General features: G+C 43.5%; 1 protein-coding gene across 6 annotated transcripts; it reads right to left on the bottom strand.

The window, feature by feature from the left end:
- Positions 1–774: 774 nt before the first annotated feature.
- On the bottom strand, positions 775–21,205 carry EEF1AKMT1 (EEF1A lysine methyltransferase 1). Of its 6 annotated transcripts, XM_030561762.1 has the most exons (6): positions 21,085–21,205; positions 13,086–13,168; positions 12,574–12,735; positions 11,306–11,388; positions 5,291–5,571; positions 775–1,051 (listed from the first exon to the last, which is right to left on the bottom strand). In XM_030561762.1, the coding sequence occupies exons 2-6, from the start codon at positions 13,086–13,088 to the stop codon at positions 897–899; spliced, it is 684 nt and encodes a 227-aa protein (XP_030417622.1). In that variant the 5' UTR covers positions 13,089–13,168; positions 21,085–21,205; the 3' UTR covers positions 775–896. The 6 variants fall into 6 exon arrangements, with proteins under 6 accessions (XP_030417622.1, XP_030417638.1, XP_030417629.1 ...); XM_030561778.1 differs by lacking the exon at positions 13,086–13,168; XM_030561769.1 differs by lacking the exons at positions 13,086–13,168; positions 21,085–21,205 and adding an exon at positions 16,599–16,693 and having other exon boundaries at positions 11,306–11,385.
- Between the last annotated feature and the right edge of the window lie 489 nt (positions 21,206–21,694).

The raw sequence follows: 21,694 nt of genomic DNA on the forward strand, positions 1-21,694 counted from the left end.
CAGCTGTGTGTGCATGGACATGAGTGAGGTTCCCCGTCGCACTGCTGTGCATGCCCTCACTGAGCTGCCATCTCTCCTTCTGGAGTGAGCCTGGAAGCAAAAGTGGAGAAGGAAGAGGAAGCATGAGGAGATAGTGGCTTGGTGTTCTGGGAAGCAGGGAGTCACGTCCAGGAAACTCCCCTCCTGGGCAGACCAGGATTTCTCCATTCCCCCACAAAGAGACCATGATTGGCTTGGCCCTCTCCCCACCCTCCCATTGGAAAGACCGGGACTGTGAATTTGTAGTAGCATTAATCTATGGCCGCGGGGGGGAGGAGTAGCTGGACCAGGCCATCTAGACCCGGCACCCCTTCGCTGAACTCATGGAATAGCCCTCATATGGGAAAGGACACCAATCAGGTCTAACGGGTGACTTAGAATAGAAAAGCTCCCATTACCAAGTTACCTGAACCAACTAATCCCCATTCATCTACTTAAGGACAGGTCTACACTACAGACCTAGACTGATATAATTATGTTGCTCGGGGGTGTGTAAAATTCCATATCCCTGAGTGACATAATTATACTAACCTAACCTTGTAGAAAGTGCTATGTTGATGGAAGAAGCTCTCCTGTCGGCATCGAAGCATCTTCACTAAAGTGCTACAGCTGCACTGGTGCAGCTGTGCCACAGGGGCACTAGCTGTACATGAAGACAAGCCCTAAGTAGGGTACCAAAAGAAATCAGCTATAAATGTTTGCAGATTTAACAGATTAAGGAGTCAGTCATATTGAGATGTCTAAAGCTAGCCCAGAAACCATTACCTGGAGCAACATCTTTAATAAAACAATGAGGACTGCAGACATTGCTGAAAGAAGGAATAAATGGACTTGATTGATATACTGTTGTGCTTATTTTATGTGCACTCTGAACAGCTAGAATCACAGTCTAGTCCAGAATCATAATTCACATAACATCGAAATTCATTGGCTAAGTTTTGCGCATGTTTTGGAGTAAAATTGCACATCTTCACACCAAGATGCTTCACTGCCTGCTCTTCCATGACTGCACCTGAAGCAGAAAAAAAAATAGGATTTCATGACAAAGAAAGGTAACAGCACATTCTATGCTTTTTTCTTTAAATTGTTCCTCCAGCATCCCCCTATTTTTACTTCCCTTCCACAATCCTCTGTAAAGCTCTGTGGCATCAAGCACTCTTGGGCCACAGAGAGGGTTGGAGTCCCAAGGGAGGGAGAAGGAAGGAGAGAAAGAAGGGAAAAGGTTTGAGAATGGTTTTAGGTGCTTTCTCCGCTATCCCCTTCCCCTGGGGCTGACTGTTCTCCCTTGAACATGCTCGACTGTAGATCAAGAGCCAAATGAGACACAGGGTTTGGCTACACTTACAGCTGTACAGCACTGGGAGTTACAGCTGTCTTCGTACAGCTGTGTAGGGAAAGCGCTGCAGTGGGGCCACACTGACGGCTACCAGTGCTGCAGTGTGGCCACATTTGCAGCATTTGCAGCGCTGTTGGAGCGGTGCATTGTGGGCAGCTATCCCAGCGTTCAAGTAGCTGCAACGTGCTTTTCAAAAGAGAGGGATGAGGGGGAATGTGGGGGAGAGAGAGAGTGTGAATTTTTGGATCTGTCAGCTCCCTGCCTTGCAAGTTCTAAGGACCGGAACATACACATCACCAACCTGCAATCAATTTAAAAGTTTCGAGCCCTTCCCCCACCCCTCTCTTATTCACTAAATGCAAATTATGCACTCCTAAATAGCCTTCAGACCACATAAGCAGCTGCTAAACACGGACTCCCCCTTCCCCCTCTGCCATGTGACTTCTCTCTTCAAGCAAACAGCTGTGAACTTCTAAAGCAATTCCCCTGCCTGCCTCCGCTCGCTCAGTGTTTGTTTTTTAGATAAGCAGCTTGGGGGAGCTCGGAGTTCAGCCATTCTTCTGGTTTGTTGTGAGCAGGCATCCTGGGATACCTTCTAATACCCTGGAGGCCAATAACAGAGCTTTTGGTAGCCACACTTGATGAGCAGCGCTGCATCACCAGCGCTGCAATCGTTACACCCCAAGCAGACCAGGTGTATAGCCAGCGCTGCAGTCAGGGAGTTGCAGTGCTGGATGTGCCTTGCAGGTGTGGACAGTTACTAAGTTGCAGCGCTGTAAACTCAGCACTAGCGCTGCAACTCTCCAGTGTAGCCAAGCCCACAGACTTGAATTTCACACACTGCTGCCATTTAATGAGTGAGTATGCTCCAGAGTGTCATATTTAAAGCTACCCAGTTCAAAACCAGAGTTGCTCCAGGGAAGTAACACACTAGAGCAGAGGCTTCCAAACTTTACTTATTCAAGTAATACCTTCTTAAAAAAACTTGGAGAAGAGCTATGTTCTGCAGCTTAAACCTCAGCCAGCAGCTGCAGAATTTGGCAACTTGCAAATTCCTAAAGGCAGCAGCATTTTTCACTTATTTTCAATGAGTTCAAATAAATTTAAAATGACTTGTTTTAAAAAAAATCACTCAAGAGTGGTATTCATGTTAGTGTAACTAAACTTAAACAACCCCCTTAATTACAGTGTGTGTTCCTGTCAGAGAATTCGTATTTGATTAGAACACTATTCTTCTCTTAGATGATCTCAAAGCACTTTACAAACAACAAATAAGCTCATAATACCCCTGTGAAGCAGGTATTCTTTTTTAAGGTAGCTAACCTGAGGCACAGGGGTCGAGTGTGTGCTCAACTTCACATGCTTCAGTGACACAAGTGGGAAGAAAACTCAAGAGCCCCATGTTTCAGTTTCGTGCTCTAAGCCAGGGTTTCTCAAACTTCATTGCACCGTGAGCCCCTTCTGACAACAATTATTACATGATCCCATAACGGGGGACCGAAGCCTGGACCCGCCCCCCCGGGTAAAGGGGCCAAAGCCAAACCCCAGTGCCCTGGGCAGGGGGAGGGGAGAGGAAAAGCCAAAGCCCAAGGGCTTCAGCCCCATGCAGGAGGCCTGTAACCTGAGCCCCTCCACCCAGGCCTGAAGTCCTTGGGCTTTGGCCCTGAGTGGTGGGGCTCAGGCTTCGTCCCCAGACCCCAACAAATCTAAGTCAGCTCTGGCGACCCCATTAAAATGGGGTCACCACTTTGTGGTCCTGACCCCCAGTTTGAGAACTGCTGCTCTGAGCACTAGATAAATCGCTCTCTGTAAACAGAGCAGACTCTCAATGGTGTTCAGCTCCAGAAATATACAGGGATTCTCAGGCATGGAATAGATATTCCCTATGTGTAGTAGGGGCATTAGGCATATACAGGCTATAAGACTGTACAGCTCAGTGATCAGGATTTCCTAAAAACAATGCATTTTGTCCTAATTAGGATACAACTAGAGCTGTACTAAGAAAGGCAATTCCATTTCATAGAGGAGCACAAGTGTATTGGTAGACCCATTTATTGCTAAAGGTAATGTAGAAGGATTCTGCCACTGTTTAAAATCTCAGCCCTCAGTGCAGTTAAAATGTTAGGGAACATACGTGAACAGTTAAAAACCTTACAGCATAGTAACAGTACCTGTTAGTTCTGATTCAGAAAAAAACCCAGAATTTTTGAAGTTCTCCATGAAAGGGAATGGAGCCCTCCTCCAGGCCAATCTGCCTGGTGGGCTGCCCCAGTGCCATGGACCCTGAAGACTCTGGAGTCCCTGACTCCAGGGCAGTCTGGCAGGCAGGAGCTCGGCAGGCAAGCCGGAAGTAAACCTGCCTGGCAGCAGGGCCGGCTGTAGGTTTTTTGCTGCCCCAAGCAAAATAAAATTTGGCTGTTCTCACCCCAGCCCTGGGCTCCCCACACCCTCCCCTGCTGCCCCAGCCCTCAGCTCTCCCCCCTCACCTGCACCCCTCAGCACTCCAGGCCTGGGCTCTCACACACCCCGTGCTGCACCAGCTCTGGGCACCCCCCTTCTCCCCGCCCAGTGCCACCCTAGCCCTGAGCTCTGCCCCCTCCACCCACAGCCCCTGCCACCCCAGCCCTGGGCTCTTCCCTCCCCTCCCCCACCTGCACCCTCCTTGTGCCCCAGCCCTGGGTCACCAGTGACTTGCTCCCAAGGCGGGTCATTCAGCAGGAATTTTGGATGTGCACAGAACACAGACAGGATTGCTTCCCATATGGTTACAGAACTGCAGTAAAGTGGAACAATTTTCAGCTTGTGTGATTGGAGGATATCTGGATGCATATCATAACACTGTCCTCCATAAATGAGGAAAAGTCAAGGTGCCTTTATTATTCTTTTGTTCCACTCTTTGTTTCTATGGGGAATTTGCCAATGTCTTCCTTTTAAACAACTTAAAAAAAAAAAAAAAGGCTATGGCTGCTGAAAATAGCAATTCCAGTCCTAAAAACCACTGGGAAGCATTTCTTGCTCAATTTTATCTACTCTACAGCAAATTACAGTGGATCAGTATATTTGATTTGGGAGAAATGAAGTAACATCTGCCCAAATTGAGCTTGAGCACTTCTGAATTTTGAGGTGTTCAAATATGGAAGGCAGGTGCTAGATTCCCTTTCTGAATATTAGCTAAATCTAGAAAGGAAAAGTCAGTTTCTGCTCCCATGGCTCAGAAATGGAAATCCTCCTACGTGCCTGGTACTGTATCTAAAGCTGCCCAGGTCCAGTAAAGCGTCCCCTCCCTTACTTTTCATTTTAAATTCTAGTGGGATCCACGTACCTCCCTTGCTAGGCTTCAGATAGAGAGGGGCACTGTCCATTTAGTCCACCCAATTCCTTTTTTGGGGGTGCAAGTGAGGTCACGCCAGTATCCCTAAGCCAGTCTGGGGATGTCTTCTGAAGGGGATATCTGGGCCAAAGCCTTCTACTCCTTGGGCACACTTGTTCCCCATTCACAATGCCATCCCGTTCTAGCAGTGAGCTCAAGCTGCAGCATGAGGTTTCAGCTACCATACTCCTTCCCCCACTTTCCTGTTGGTAGTGGCTAAGGGAATGCTGGGAAATGTAGTTTTTTCCCTGCTCCAGGGCTGGTTCTACAGGCAGGGAGCTAATCAAGGAACTACAGTTCCCAGGGCCCCCTGTTGGTTCTCAGATCCCAGGCTCAATCCCTACTAGCTGCCGCCCCTGCAAATAGGCTGCCCCAAGCAGCTGCTTGCTTTCCTGGTGTCTACAGCCACCCATGCCTGGCAGACAGGGTTCTGTTGGACCCCTGCCTGGGTTCCACTGGAACGTCACCAAACTAGATAATATAAATATTTAGAGCAACAACACTGAGTATATTTTTTCTTCTCTCAAAAGACAGAGATGCTATACCTGTACAGAGCAGAATCTTTCCTTTTGTTAAGTATTTGATTGTCTCTGCTGTTTTTCTGAGACACTCCTCAGACAGATAGGGTGGATCCGCTAATACTATGTCAAAACTGTGTGGTATGAGATTTCCAGGTAAATTCAATGGATTGTTGTAGTCATAGAAGATAAATTCCTCTCCATATACAGAAAATCTTGTGTCATATTCCAGTATACACACTGAAAAATCTTTGTCATCCTGTTCTTTCAGTTTCTGGTAAACACTTGGAGCACTAACACACGCTATTCTGAAAAGAGAAAGAAATAATTCAGAACCTTCTTTTTAAAGGGTAACAGACAAGGATTATATTAGAATTGGGCTCAGACTGTAAGATTTAGATTTCTAACACCTCAAAGTCAGGTCTATTTGCAAAATTAGATCTGGATTTTGACCTCTCTTCGAAGTCCCAAAAGTTCTGGGGTTCTTGGATCATGGGTTTTGAATTGGACCTCACTTTTAAGTTATAACCTTTTTGCTTTTACTTGGATTTCTGCTTTTAATACATTCACTATAATTTTGCTCTCAGTATAAAAGCCATAATGATACATTAATTTGAGCAGAATCTGTTGTACCCCTAGCAGAGATCAAGGCCTGCCTCTTTGTATTAAAAATGACAGGATTTACATGCAGACTGTTATGAAGGTTAATAATGAACTACATCATGCTAATGATAATAGAGTACTAGCAGCAGAGATAATCAACAATATGGCTGCTTGTAGCATTAAGCTGACTAACCTCAGAAAAGTCTATTGAACTATGTGGATTTTCCCATGGTTGTGTTTAAACTCCACAAAGACAAGTACAATGCTACAGCTCTTTTGACATAGTCAACAAAATGAAACATCAAGAATAAGTTAAAAAGACTGGTCATAAATGGCATCAATTCTGATGTCTATCTCTGTTATTTGAAATAAATATTAGAGAGACTATGCCATGGTTAAATAACCAAAAAATGAGAACACTCTAAGATTTAACATTCTATTTTCCTTCCAATCTATTTTCACAGGAAGAACCTTCTAAAATTAAATCTAGATTGCATTATAGATTTATTCCCAGTTCCTCTGAGTGATCCTTCTATACAAAGTGCCAATTTCATGTACATGCAATCCAAATATAAGAATGTATGTGGCCTCATCCTTCTGCTTTGTTTATTCTCTTTGCTCCTTTGAGCAAACAGGGTATCGTAATTAACAGGCTCCTGAGATTGCAATTAGAGCTGGTCAGGACTTTTTCAATGACATTTTTTTGAGGTCAGAAAATGGTGATTCAGCAAACTAACTCCCCTCTAGAACAGTGTGGTAGTTAGAGCACTCACCTGAGATGTGGGAGACCCAGCTCAAGTCCCTGGTCTGAATCAGGCTAAACAGGGACTTAAACCAGGATCCCTCACATCCTAGGTGAGTGTCCTTGACCACCTGGCTATTCCAGGGGCAAGGGAGTGGCGGGTGTCTGTATGTTTCTGTCAAAAGACCTCAAAAAGGTCTTGGTTTCATCTTGATACAGAATAAGCAAAAAATTTAAATCTCAAAAATTTTCACAGGATGGGAAAACCATTTCCCATCTAGCTCTAACTGCCATACTCTGCCAACACACAAGAACAAAGAGGCAGAGCAATATGAATGTGTATATCTGTGAACAAAACAAACCTGATAGCTCTGGTTTCCTTAAGGCCTATCTGCCTTGACATGTCCTTTAAAATTACAGTAGAACCTTGATTTTATAAAGACCAATCTTACGTTCAAAAAACCACTTTTCCCGACAGAAGCGGGGTGGAGTGTGGGGGGAAAAAAAATCACATAATGAAAATTATGTTTATGAAGAACAAGTCAACATCCCTTCACAGTCCAATGCCTTCAGTGCACTGAAAATCATTTTGCAGTGGTTTGAAGAACAAGAAGAATGTGATGCAGTGCATGATACTGCACTCTATGGGCCATATCTACTGTACTTTTGAAATGTTCCATTTATGAAATTTTTGATTTAATGAACTCTTAAATACCCAATTAGTTCATAAAATACAGGTGCTAGTGTAATTACAGCCCTTTGGTTGAATTTGTTCACAACAGCACATTAACTGGTAGCAACAACAAGCAAATAATCTGTAAGAATAATATATTTAACCATAACTATAAAAAATACACTTGCCATAAATTTTGGTTTTGAAATATCCAACCCATCAATCAAGATACTGGATAATCAGTTACATTGAAAAGAACATTGTATGGGATACTATCTGTATTCAGTTTTGTATACCAAGTATTCTAATGCGCAGAATGACGGAATAAATAGTTCCGACACTCAAATAGGGGTAACATCAGATTTAGACTGTGTAGACTGGAAAAGGTTTCTACAGTTCTAAAAATAACCTTTCTGCGTTTCTTTCTGAATCAGACTGCCAAGTTAATCATCAAAGCTATCTTAAAACCAAAGGAACTGCAATGATTTTTTTTCTTTGCTATTTCATTTAACAAAGTAGTAAGATTTGTGTTCAGTTCGCAAGAAACTATCATTAGGAACATGCAGAAAGTCTGCATGAACATCTTACAGCTAGTCACCAAGGTTTAACAATTTAAAAAAATTAGGATTTGGAAGCAGATATGTAACAACGAAGCTCAGAACTAGTATTTAGCTTAGCTTAAAGAAAAGCTCTCAGCAGACAGATTAGAAGTACATACACATTCTCAAAACAAATGTAATTACAATAATTAAACACAGATTTAATATATTATAAATATATTATCATATATACTCATTCATTAGCCCGCTCGTTTATAAACCAACCCCCCAAAATGGATAGGTAAGAACAGCAAAAACTGTATGATCCTTTCATAAGCCGGCCCTATATTTCAGGGGTTGGAAAACTTTGGCTCCTGGTCCGTCAGGGTAAGCTGCTGGTGAGTTGGGATGTTTTGTTTATCTGGAGCTTTCACAGGCACGGAGACCTTCAGCTCCCAGTGGCCGCGGTTTGCTGTTCCCATCCAATGGGAGCTGCAGGAAGTGCCGCCACTTCCCGCAGCTCCCATTGGCTGGGAATGGCAAACCATGGCTTCACGGAGCTGAGGGGCTCCATGCCTGCAGATGCTCCAAGTGAACAAAATCACAATGTATTAGATATTCAATTCAATGATTCCACAGAGTTTAAAATCATCACATTTTGGTGTAGACTCATTTATAAGCTGAATCCCGTTCTTTGATGTGTCACTTTTTACCAAACCAAAAATATTCAACTTATGCACAAGTATATACGGTAGGTATTTAGGCCCTGATTCAGCAAAATGCTTAAATGTATGCTTTAGTACTTTGCTGCACTGGGGACTTAAGCACAACTTACCGAGCCAAGCTTGTTTTAAAGCAATATGCAAACAGAATTGAAAATTTAGGTTTAAAATAATTTTTTTCCAAGAATTTTTGGGAAAAAACAAGATTTCCTGTTATGTTATTTTAATGGACAGAGGGGAACAAGAAAAGGGGAAATTGAGTCACAATTTAAAAAATAAACACAAACAGTACCCCAAAACAAAACATAAAAAAGGATTCTAGTCTGTGGCTTTTATTGTGTGAAGAAAGCAATCTGGAGTGAAGCTTCCAGTCTCTCTCCCTACAAACATGCCTAAGGGCAGGTTTACACTAGGAGAGCTACATCTGTGCAGCTGCACCTCTGTAGCGTGTCTGGTGAAGACGCTCTATGCCAAGGGGAGAGATCTCTCCTGTCGCCATAATTACATCACCTATGCGAGAGGCGGAAGCTATGTAGGCAGAAGAGCATCTCCTGCTGAAACAGCACCAGTATCGACAGTGCTTAGGCTGCTGTAACTTGTGCTGCTCATGGGGGTATCTTTTTTACACCCCTACGTGACACAAGTTAGATCGACTCAAGCGGTCAATGTAGACCTATCCTAGGAGCAGAAGTTTAAAATAATGGACACGCTGACTGGCGTACAGCACTCCCACTCAAGGACCATAAAGCACTTTACAAATATTAAGCTGCAAAACATTCCATGAGGTAGGTATGGTAAGTGTGATCAGCTAGGCTGGTTAATGAGTTGCTCAGTGCCACAGAGAATCAGTCACAGCCAGGATTAAAATCCAGGCCTCCCAACTCCCAGTCCTGTGGTCTAACTACTAAGTGACTGCTAATCATAGAACTGGAAGGGACCTCGAGAGGTCATCTAGTCCAGCCCCCTGCACTCATGGCAGGATTAAGTATTATCTAGACCAGTGGTCCCCAATGCGGTGCCCATGGCTGCCATGGCGCCCGCCGAGGCATTTATGTGTGCCTGCCTAGTGCCCAGCAGGGAGAGAAGCCGCGACCCCGCACCTGCCGTGGACAGAGAACTGCAGGGCTGCAGGCGCCGTTGTTCTCTGTCACCAGCAGGCGCGGGGCCCGCCTAGTGCCCAGCATGGGAGAGAAGTGGCTTCTCTCTGGCTTCTCCAGGCTGCAGGTGCTGGTGTGCTCTGTCCCTGGCAGGTGCCAGGCGTGGTTTCTCTCTGGCTTCGAAGCCAGAGAGAAGCCGCGGACCCGCACCTGCCAGGGACGGAGAACTCCAGGGCCACAGGCACCGGTGTTCTCGGTCCCTGGCAGGCACAGGGCCACGGCTTAAGCCGGAGAGAAACCGCAGCCCCACTCCTGCTGGGGACAGAGAACTCCGGGGCTGCAGGCTTCATTCTATATTAAAGTACAAATAATAAATATATTTGGACCAGTAGTTCAACAATATTTTACTTTTTTTAAATAAATAAGATGAAAACTGTTTATGATATTTATTTTGTAAAAACTCCTTAATTTTTCTTACAGGTAGATAAAAAAGAGCAAATTCACATGGTAAGGTGAAAGAGTCATTGCTGAATAATTAAATTAATACCTTTTACATGTAAAATTACCCTTTTAATCTTATGTAATATTAAATATGATTGTCATAGGTCTCACCCTCACTCTGAACTTTAGGGTACAGATGTGGGGACCTGCATGGACACTTCTAAGCTTAATTACCAGCTTAGATCTGGTCTCGCTGCCACCATCCAGAATTTTTGAGTACCTGGATCACTCCCTTTCCCCCTAAAACCTTCCCCTTCCTGGGTAGCCTTGAGAGATTCCTCCACTAATTCCCTGGTGAGTCCAGATCCAATTTCCTTGGATCTCAAAAACAAAGAAGAATTTCTCCTTCCCCCTCTCTTTGGCCCCCCCACCAATCCCTAGTGAGTCCAATTCCCTTGGATCTAAAAAAACAGGGAAAAAATCATTTGGGTTCTTAAAAAGAAGGCTTTTAATTAAAGAAAAGAAAGGTAAAAGAAAGAAAAAAAAAACCTCTGGGGGACAGCATATCAGCTAATCTCACAGACAATAGATTGAAAACACAGGATGTTCCCCTGGGCAAAAATCTTCACACAAATAAGAATACCCAATTTGATAATTCCCTTAATGGCAACAAGACAAGTCACAAAAGAAAATAAACAAACGTATTTATTCCTTTCTAAAACTTACTACTCTGATAAGAGGCTGGTTCCTTGATCTTTTTCACTCGGGCTGAAACTGAAACTGACTAAACAAAGGAAACTTCCCTCCTTCCTTTTGAAACATCTTGTTCCCCCATTGGTTCCTCTGGTCAGGTGTCAGCTAGGCTAGGTGAACTTCTTAACCCTTTACAGGTAAAAGAGGCATTAACCTTTAACTATCTGTTTATGACAATCATGTTTTTCATATTATTTAATGTACAAATACAAAATAAGCCTTGAAAATTGTTGGTGCTCACCACACTATTCTGAAAACATGAATGTGCTACTGGCCACAAAAAGGTTGGGGACCACTGATCTAGCCCATCTCTGACAGGAGTGTGTCTAATCTGGATTTCTATTTCTTACTACCAAAATTCTGATTTTTCTGTACTATCTACAGAAACACGACTGAAAGTAGCCTACCTATAACACTTTAAGTAAGAAGAAACACAAAATATTTAATTTATAAAATAATTAATAAAACTTACCTGCCACCTCTTCCAGCTGCCAGAATAGCTTCATTAGCCAGGCGCAATGCAGTTTCATCATCATACCAAAACTGGCTCAACTGCTGGGGAAAATCATGCACAAACAATTACTGACAGCATTGGTCTTTGTGACTGGGCAGTATATGACACTTTTTGTTAACCAATATCAGCCCCATTCTAGGAAAATCAAAATCTATAGCTTTTTTGTATAATAAATTGCAATCCTGCACCTCTGAACAACTCTTAATAACTGAGCTGGAAAATGGATTTATTTACTGACAGTTTTGTTAGTTCCTCTATAAACTAGTATTTCAAGCCGATAAATAGTAGCTACTTCACACTTACATGTTGCCAGAGTTTTATAAAAATCGATTACTATTTCAACAAAACCAAGCTATACCAGACTATTTAGATCATTCCTTTATTTAGTACCTTTGCCCTGTTACCAATGCTGATCAAAATCCAAAGATATTGAGTGTGCAGATATTTTAACTTCCAGTCTTTAAGTAGTTAAAAATTATGTTATTAAGAAGTCATTCATTTATTTTGAGGTTGGGAACAGTTTAGACCAGCTCAAGATTGTGAAAGGCAAAGAGACAGCCAGAGTGGAGAGATGGGAAAAGTCAAGAAAGTTGTAGCAGTGAAGAAAAGGAAAGATGAGATAGCAGAGGGTAGAAAGGAGAAAGTCGGGGACGACAGCAATCAGAAAAAAAAGGGGTGGGAGGGATAGGAAAAGGAGAGCCAGAAAACCTCATGGCCAGAATCATCAGTCACAGATAAGAAGGGACAAGTCACTTGTTCAAATAAGATAGGTAAAACACAGAGAGGCATGATGAGAGAAGAGAGGAAAGAGTGTGCTATTTCCACATTATTACAATGTCGCAATTGCATTGCTTTCACACACACACCAAAGGAAAAATCTATACTTCCTCCACCCTCCCAGTCTGGCACTAAAATTTCTAGAGAGGGCAGCTACTTATCTTGGCATCGTTTCTCCCTTCCTCCCCCAGGTCAATTTCAATTAGTGCCAGATAGAACAAAACAAACAAGCAAGCAAACAAAAAATACCACATTCAGCTTCAATAACAAGTCAAGGAGACTGACTTTTATAATGTGGAAACAGCTCCATTAGATTCCCCCACTCTTGAAAATGCCCTTTTTCATTCCCCCTTCCTCTTCACTTTCCAAAAGAAGCCTCACATTTCTGCTCCTCTGTAACTGGGCACTACAAGTAATTGAATTGCAGTGTCTGAAGTTTAGTTTCTTACCCAGTCCTCCTCTATTGAGCCAATGGAATACTGTTTAAACCCTTGGGAGATCTTTGTGCCCTCTCTCTGTTGCTGATCTCTACAGAACTCCTGCAGGGCAGCCAGCGTATGGGACGAAAGCTGAGGGATGTCGTCATCATCATCATCATCACCACCCATTCTCTAGATGTTAAGAAGAAGTGTTTAAACTCAGCTTTTCTCGAAAACAGCATTTAGTAAAGACAAGCTCATTTGAGATAAAACAACAAACAGTGAAACACCTACTAACCAGAAAACTAAACTTCTTGAAGCCAGGAGCCAACAAAATAAAGCACATTCTCTCTTGCGGTGTAAGATGGAGGTTGGATTGGGTGGGTAATATTTAAATGTATCAAACACCTACCAGGCAGAGGCAGATATGAATTAGTCTGTCTCCAAGCAGAGTCCAGGGTGGAGTCCCAGAACCATTCCCTTTCTACACAGCTGAGGGCTGACTGATTTTACTGGTGTGGTGTTCTTCCAGGACCACTCACCATTTTTTTCCTATCAGCCTCTAGCTAATTAGGCCTTTTGTGTACTTTTCAAGTCCTGTAGAATTCTGCTCCTGCCTTTCCACCTAAAAAGTGTGACGTAATTAGTGCTAAATAATTAGCAAGAACTAGAACACATTTCTATGGTCAGCTCACCAATATAAAGCATGTTCGTTCTCCTCTGTTAACTTGTTGGAACAGGCGCATGGTTATTAATTAGGAGGAAAATGATCAGTTGCCTGCAGGAATAATAACTGACACAAAAGATCTGCATTACCAGGAGTGAAAGGGGGCGCGGAAAGCAAACTCCCATCTGTTTTTATCATTTTCTTAATGAAAAATCAGTCATTTAACATACCACATTACATGGGATTTCTTTCAGTGTTAATACGCTAACCACAGAAAGCAGCCATCCAGTACAGAGATAATGCTACAAACTCTTATTAAGAACATATTGTAAAATGACCATATTATGCAGATTTTTAAATATCCTTTTCAATAAAAAGTGTATTAAAATGTATAAATTGAATTTATTAATTATAAGCCCTTTACAAATTTAGGGCCTGAATCTGTTGTCCTACACCTTGTGTAGTCATTTCCAGCAGCGAAATCTGAGAGTAAAATGCTACCAGATCAGAATGGTAGCATTTAACCCCATTAAACAGACCAAATAAAATTAATAGGTCCTAAGTATAAAATGAAAATGTCAACAAACTCTTTGGAAGTACTACTGGCCACTTCGATGTTACCAAACTAAGCACAAAACTGCACAGCAGTCAGTTTGATAAGTGATGCTCTGGAGTCATCAAGAACTGTGTCCCAGGATCAATATTGCCCTCACTCACTCTAATATCACTTTATACAAAGATGTCCCTAACTGCTAGAAAGTCCTCCATAAACCAAAATAAAGCAGATGGGAGGCTCATGAAGACATCCCTCCCAAATGCCACTGCATGACTAGGAATTTGTATATTTACATATATGAATGGGGGCCACAGCTGGATGAACAGGCACACTGTACGTCAATTGAGAAGTTCTGGCATTTTTATAAATGACATCTGAACCTGTCAATTGAGTTATATCATCTTGTACCACTTCCTTTAACTCCAATCTTTACCCTCTGCATAACTAAAAGGCATTTGTAAAGCAGCAAAGAGTTCTGTGGCACCTTATAGACTAACAGACGTATTGGAGCATGAGCTTCATGGGTGAATACCCACTTCGTCAGACGCATTTATTACAGCTTCCCCACCATTATTTTTAGAAATGTTGGTGTTTAGGTAATACAAACATTGATAACACTACCATGCTTCCCTTGGACAAAATGCAGCAAACTCGGTACCTTGTTGGAGATGATGAAAGTAATGATGTGAGAAAGGAAGAGATCCTGCTGTGTGCTGCAGAACCTGTCTTTCTCTTCTTAATATTGGGAAGCATGACTGGCCAAATTGCAGTTATCTGGGGCACAGGTAAATTAAGCATTAAGCATTAATATGCTTAATTAATGTCTATCCAACCAAAACAACCTGAGAGAAACATACTGCTGTACTTTGGTGCTCTGTAAGCAGTATGTGTATTAAAATATTATTTCTTTACCTTATATAGATAGCACTGTTGTGCCTACTCCAAAAGATATACAATTCCCCAATACCTTAATGCCCGTTTTGGATTGGAGTGGATTTTTTGGTTGAAAATCTTAAATCCTGAGATGCATTTTTATTTTAGCATCATAGAATTATTTTAAACATATATAATGATGTTTCATACTAAAACATGGTTGAACAAACTGGCAGGCTCAAATTGGGACTCTGGCCGTTGATACTTCTGTTTGAAGGTAATCTCTTGCAAATCTGTTTACGTTCTTTTCTCTGCCAAATGCTACACTGAGTGGACAAGTCTCTTCCTTCATAGATGTGATCAGTGTCTCTTCTGTAACATGTTATAGATATTATTCACACAACATGGTAAGTAGGTAGGTTTACAAAGACAGCCCTTGCTGAAAGCGGAAGATTGTGTAATTGTGATGAACAGAGTATTGAGGGAACTGGTAGATTCTCCATTTCCTGATGTCTTCAGATCAAAACTGGTTGCCTTTCTGGAAGTTACGCTTTAGCCAAACACAAGTTATGCATTACTCAAGCACATACAGGGATAACTGGATGACATTTTATGGCCTGTGATATACAGAAGGTCACACTTGATGATTTAGTGGTCCCTTCTGTCCTTAAACTCTATGAATTTGGTGGAAGAACCATAACATTTTTTGTGACAGTTAAACACAATCATTCTCTCACTGGAAACAGTGCCATCTGGCGGAGTAATAGGTCAAATAGAAATCTGATAATTACTAGGAAGAAGTGATAAAGTTTATTCTTTCAAGAAATATGTTTCCCCTACTTCTGATCAAAGGATTCAACCAAATAATGAAATACTAATATTTAATATTAAAGAACACAATAGTATACGTAATCTGAATGTAATACAAGATTATAAATTGAGGAATATAGCCTCTTCTCCACACAGAAATGTCTGTTCATGGAAGTTGTGCATAAGCATCAATGGAAACTATCCTTTAATTCAGAAATGTTTATATATTATCTAAAAATTAGGGCTGTCAATTAATTGCAGTTAACTCATGCGATTAACTCAAAACATTTATTGTGATTAACTGCAATTTTAATCACATTAATAATAATATAATAATTGGAGATATACCCATCTCTTAGAACTGGAAGGGACCTTGAAAGGTCATAGAGTCCAGCCCCCTGCCTTCACTAGCAGGACCAAGTACTGATTTTTGCCCCAGATCCCTAAGTGGCCCCTCAAGGATTGAACTCACAACCCTGAGTTTAGCAGGTCAATGCTCAAACCACTGAGCTATCCTTCCCCTGCTCCCCATTGTTAAACAACAGAATACCAACTGAAATGTATTAAATATTTTGATTGCTTTTCTACATTTTCAAATATATTGATTTCAATTACAACACAGAATACAAAGTGTACACTGTTCACATTACAAATATTTGCACTGTAAAAATGATAAAATAGTATTTTTCAATTCACCTCATATAAGTACTGTAGTGCAATCTCTTTATCATGAAAGTGTAGCTTACAATTGTAGATTTTTTTTGTTACATAACTGTACTCAAAAACAAAACAATGCAAAACTTTAGCACCTACAAGTCCACTCAGTCCTACTTCTTGTTCAGCCAATTGCTAACACAAACAAGTTTGTTTACATTTAAGGGAGATAGTGCTGCCCTCTTCTTATTTACAATGTCACCAGAAAGTGAGAAGAGACATTTGCATGGCACTTTTGTAGCTCACATTGCAAGGTATTTACATGCCAGACACGCTAAACATTCATATGCACCTTCATGCTTCGGCCATCATTCCAGAGGACATGCTCCCATGCTGATGACACTCATTTAAAAAAAAAAAAAAAAAAAAAAGCAATAATTATATTTGTGACTGAACTGGTTGGGGAAGAATTGTATGTACCCTGCTCTATTTTGCCTGCATTTTGCCATATATTTCATGTTATAGCAGTCTTAGATGATGACACAGCACAGGTTGTTCACTTTAAGAACACTGTCACTGCAGATTTCACAAAACGCAAAGAAAGTACCAATGTGAGATTTCTAAAGATTGCTACAGCACTCAATCCAAGGTTTAAGAATCTGAAGTACCTTCCAAAATCTGAGGGACAAGGTGTGGAGCAACTTTCAGAAGTCTTAAAAAAGCAACACTACAATGGGGAAACTACAGAACCCAAACCACCAAAAAGGAAAATCAGCCTCCTGCTGGTGGAATCTGACTCAGATGATGAAAATGAACATGTGTTAGTCCACACTGCTTTGGATTGTCATCAGCATGGACGCACGTCCTCTGGAATGGTGGTTGAAGCATGAACGGATATAAGACTCTTTAGTGCATCTGGCACAAAAACATCTTGCGACACCTGCTACAACAGTGCCACAAGAACACCTGTTCTCACTTTCGGGTGGCATTGTGAACAAGAAGTGGGCAGCATTATCGCCTGCAAATGTAAACAAACTTGTTTGTCTGAGCGACTGCTTGAACAAGAAATAGGACTGAGCGGACTTGTAGGCTCTAGTTTAATATTGTTTTATTTTTGAATGCCGGGTTTGTTTGTTTTTTTACATAATTCTACATTTCTAAATTCAACTTTCATGATAAAGAGATTGCACTACAATACTTGTATTAGGTGAATAGAAAAATACTATTTCTTTTGTTTTTACAGTGCAAATATTTGTAATAAAAAATATAAAGTGAGCACTGTACACTTTGCATTCTGTGTTTAAACTGAAATCAATATATTTGAAAATGTAGAAAACATCTAAAATATTTAAATAAATGGTATTCTATTATTAACCGTGCAATTAATTAATCATGCAATTAATTTTTTATTGTGTGATTAATCGCGTGATTAATTTTTTTAATCACTTGAGTCCTACAAAATGTATAATTGCTTTATGATAATTAGCCATAAATATAGATGTTCTTAAACAAAGATCTACCCTTTTCTTTTCCACCTTTAATTCTCAATATCCTAGTTACAACTATGTTCACCTCCCATAATTCTTTGCCCAGGCTTCTTTCTCTTTGCAGCACTCTGATCAAAACATGAATTCTAAACTTGATTTGCTAAAATTGCACATGCCATCTGACCACTTGCTAAGAGGTTATATTTAACATGGAATGTTCCTTAACCCACCACGGTGAGATGATCAACTGAACAGTGCTCATTGGGAATGTTTAGTCTGTCACTCCACAGACTCAATGGAAGTGTTTGTCTCTATAGATCAGACCCCTGACCGAACACACAGGCCTTTTCAGAATATGATGTAGTAGTTAATTTGATTTTCAGACTGGTTTGGCAGAAAGGGGACATATTATCAATTTGAATGTACAAATAAGTTCAAAAACTGGGTTCCAAAAACTGGCTTTTTTATGTCCTCTCTTCTCCACCCCATCAAAAAAGATTCAGGGTATGTCTACATCTACAATTTTGCAGCGCTGGTTGTTACAGCTGTATTAGTACAGCTGTATAGGGCCAGCGCTGCAGAGTGGCCACACTTACAGCAACCAGCGCTGCAAGTGGTGTTAGATGTGGCCACACTGCAGCGCTGTTGGGCGGCTTCAAGGGGGGTTCGGGGAACGCGAGAGCAAACCGGGGAAGGAGACCAGCTTCGCTGCGGTTTGCTCTCGCGTTCCCCGAACCCCCCTGCAAGCAGATCTCCTTCCCCGCGATTTGCTCACGCGTTCCCCAAACCCCCGTGCAAGCAGGTCTCCTTCCCCGCGGTTTGCTCTCGCGTTCCCCGAACCCCCGTGCAAGCAGACTGCAAACTGCGGGGAAGGAGACCTGCTTGCAGGGGGGTTCGGGGAACGCGAGAGCAAACCGCGGGGAAGGAGACCTGCTTGCAGGGGGGCTCGGGGAACGCGAGAGCAAACCGCGGGGAAGGAGATCTGCTTGCACGGGGGTTCGGGGAACGCGAGAGCAACCGCGGGGAAGGAGACCTGCTTCCCCGCGGTTTGCTCTCGCGTTCCCCGAACCCCCCTGCAAACCGCGGGGAAGGAGACCCGCGTGGGGGGAATTCGGAGAACACAGGAGCAAACCGCGGGGAAGGAGACCTGCTTGATTACCAGAGAGGTATCCTCAGGTATGCTGGGATACCTGCTTATTCCACGGAGGTCAAGAAAAGCGCTGGTAAGTGTCTACACTTGATTACCAGCGCTGGATCACCAGCACTGGATCCTCTACACCCGAGACAAAACGGGAGTACGGCCAGCACTGCAAACAGGGAGTTGCAGCGCTGGTGATGCCCTGCAGATGTGTACACCTCCTAAGTTGCAGCGCTGTAACCCCCTCACCAGCGCTGCAACTTTGTGATGTAGACAAGCCCTCAGTTTTACAGGCCTAAAGGCTAAACCCTAGAGTGTAAAGATGCCTGGCTCACTGCTTTCACACAAGCAGAAAATTCTGCAGTCAAGCTACCCAACACAAATACATCTTTTTAAGACTAATTTTGTTCTTAGTAGTCTGTTAAACTGCCTAGCATAAACAACTATAAAATTATTACTAACAAACTGCAAGTCCACAAAGCTACTATTGCTATTGGCTCTGAATTTGACCAGTTCTATCTAGAGCAAATCACTCTGAAACCCAGATCAGAGTCAGGATAAAAATGACATAATTGCAGATCAATGGTTCTCAGCCAGGGTTACACGTACCCCTGGGGGTATACAAAGATCTTCCAGGGGGTAACTCAACTCATCTAGATCAGTGTTTCTCAAACTGGGGGTTTGCAGACCCTAGAGGGATCACAGGATGGGGTCACTGCATCACAAGTGCAGAGCCAGCATTAGGGAGTGGCAAACAGGACAACTGTCCAGGGCCCCATGCCAGAGGGGGCCCTGCAAAGCTAAATTACATGCTTCAGCCCTGCTGCTGGGACTCGTTCAGGCTTCAGATAAGGCTCACAAGTGAAAAACAGACTCAAGTATCACACTGAAATGTACATACAATATTTATATTCCAATCCATTTATTTTATAATTATAGGGTAAGAATCAGAAAGTAAGCAATTTTTCAGTAATAACGTGCTGTGACACTTGTATTTTTATGACTGATTTTGTAAATAAGAGTTTTTAAATGAGGTGACATGTAGAGTATACAAGACAAATCAGACTCCTGAAAGGGCTACAGTAGTCTGGAAAGGTTGAAAACCACAGCCCTAAATACCCTGATGCTGGTATAAGTTGCCAGTACTTGGAGTGGCCAACAAGACTGCGTACTAGGCCTGTGTTTCTCCAGTAAGCATGTCAACACTGGAGATAAAAACTGCATTTTCCATCTTTGCTGTTTCTTTCCTCTGCTCTCTTGTATTTGTCTTGTTTTTTCTTCTAGAAAACTGGATTGGATTTTAACACCACCACCACCAGCAGCAGCAGCTCATCTCAACTAACACGGGAGCTTTTCCTTCTACAGGCTCTCTACAGCTAACACAGCAGTGAACAAGGGATGTTGTTAAAAAGAAAGCTTTATTTAAATACTTTAAATTTCAAATGCTGAATTTTCTCCCCGTTCATTTCCTGCACCTTTATTGAAAACTTAAAGAGGATTTATAATGTTTGCCAATTGCCATGGTATTAAACAGCCTGAGGTCTGTGTACCGAACCCCGAACCTTCTTTAACACTGAGTCTGATGCTGGAAGGTGACTTTTTAGGCCCATATAATCCATCGAAATTAACACAACAGAATTCCAACGCCCCCCCTCCCCCAAGTCAACACCTCCACTGAAACCACCCCTCCCCCAACCCAACCCCAACGCTACCCCCCAAAACCACTCCTCCGCCAACCCAACCCCAACGCTACCCCCCAAAACCACTCCTCCGCCAACCCAACCCCAACGCTACCCCCAAAAACCACCCCTCCCCCAACCCAACCCCAACGATACCCCCCAAAAACCACCCCTCCCCCAACTCAACCCCAACGCTACCCCCCAAAAACCACCCCTCCCCCAACCCAACCCCAACGCTACCCCCCAAAAACCACCCCTCCCCCAACCCAACCCCAACGATACCCCCCAAAAACCACCCCTCCCCCAACTCAACCCCAATGCTACCCCCAAAAAACCACCCCTCCCCCAACCCAACCCCAACGCTACCCCCCAAAACCACTCCTCCGCCAACCCAACCCCAACGCTACCCCCAAAAACCGCCCCTCCCCAACCCAACCCCAACGATACCCCCCAAAAACCACCCCTCCCCCAACCCAACCCCCCAAAAACCGCCCCTCCCCCAACTCAACCCCAACGCTACCCCCCAAAAACCACCCCTCCCCCAACGCAACCCCAACGATACCCCCCCAAAACCACCCCTCCCCCACCCCAACCCCACCCCAGTGCTACGCCCCCCCGGTCCCTGGAGCCTTCATTCAATCGGCCCCGAGGCGAAGCGGCCTCGTCACTTCACTCACCGCGGACACGGATCGCTCCGCGCGCGGGCCCGACACCAGAAACTGATTGTTACGCGAGCGACCGCGCACACTCCCAATCTACGTGCACGACCCTGCCAGTGGGGGCGCGCACGCGATGCCAGCTGCGCTCGGTCCTGGTGAGTCTGGCGACCCATCGCCCCGCCCCCTGGGCGGGTTCCGCCCTGTGGCTGAGAGCTCGACGCTCCTCTCGCCTCGTGCGGGGTCGCGCGCTGTTCCGGGGCGCTCCGCTGGCGCTGCTTAGTGCCGCCCTAGCTCGGTAGCTGCCGCGCTGCGGGGCGGTGCCTGGCCGAGCTCTGGACGTCCCGCTCACTGCTTCGGCCCCGCACGCTGCCTTGGCCAGGGCTGCCTACGCGCCCCGGGGCCGGCCCAGCTGCAGCCACTGCTCCAGCCCGGCGGATCCTGCTCTCCGTGCTGAACCAGGAGTCTGCTCCTGCGGCAGCCCTGCCTGGCCCCACCTGCTACCCCAGGAGTTGGATTGTTTTAGTTTTGACTTTGGGCCTCTTTGAGTCGCATGCTCTTGCTCTCTGGCTTTTACTTACATCTTCTCTGCTAAAGGTTGGTCTCACAGTGCTATCAGGGTGCTTGTCTT

This window comes from Gopherus evgoodei, chromosome 1 (genome assembly GCF_007399415.2).
Source record: "Gopherus evgoodei ecotype Sinaloan lineage chromosome 1, rGopEvg1_v1.p, whole genome shotgun sequence".
In the NCBI taxonomy this organism is placed as follows: domain Eukaryota; kingdom Metazoa; phylum Chordata; order Testudines; family Testudinidae; genus Gopherus; species Gopherus evgoodei.

Bases quoted from the DNA above. Each gene is read 5' to 3' on its own strand.
- EEF1AKMT1 (XM_030561747.1), bottom strand. The intron at 11,389-12,573 runs GTAAGAAACTAA...GATTTTCCCCAG, and splicing joins GCTCAATAGAGGAGGACTGG to CAGTTGAGCCAGTTTTGGTA. The intron at 1,052-5,290 runs GTATAGCATCTC...TTTCTGCTTCAG, and splicing joins AAAGATTCTGCTCTGTACAG to GTGCAGTCATGGAAGAGCAG.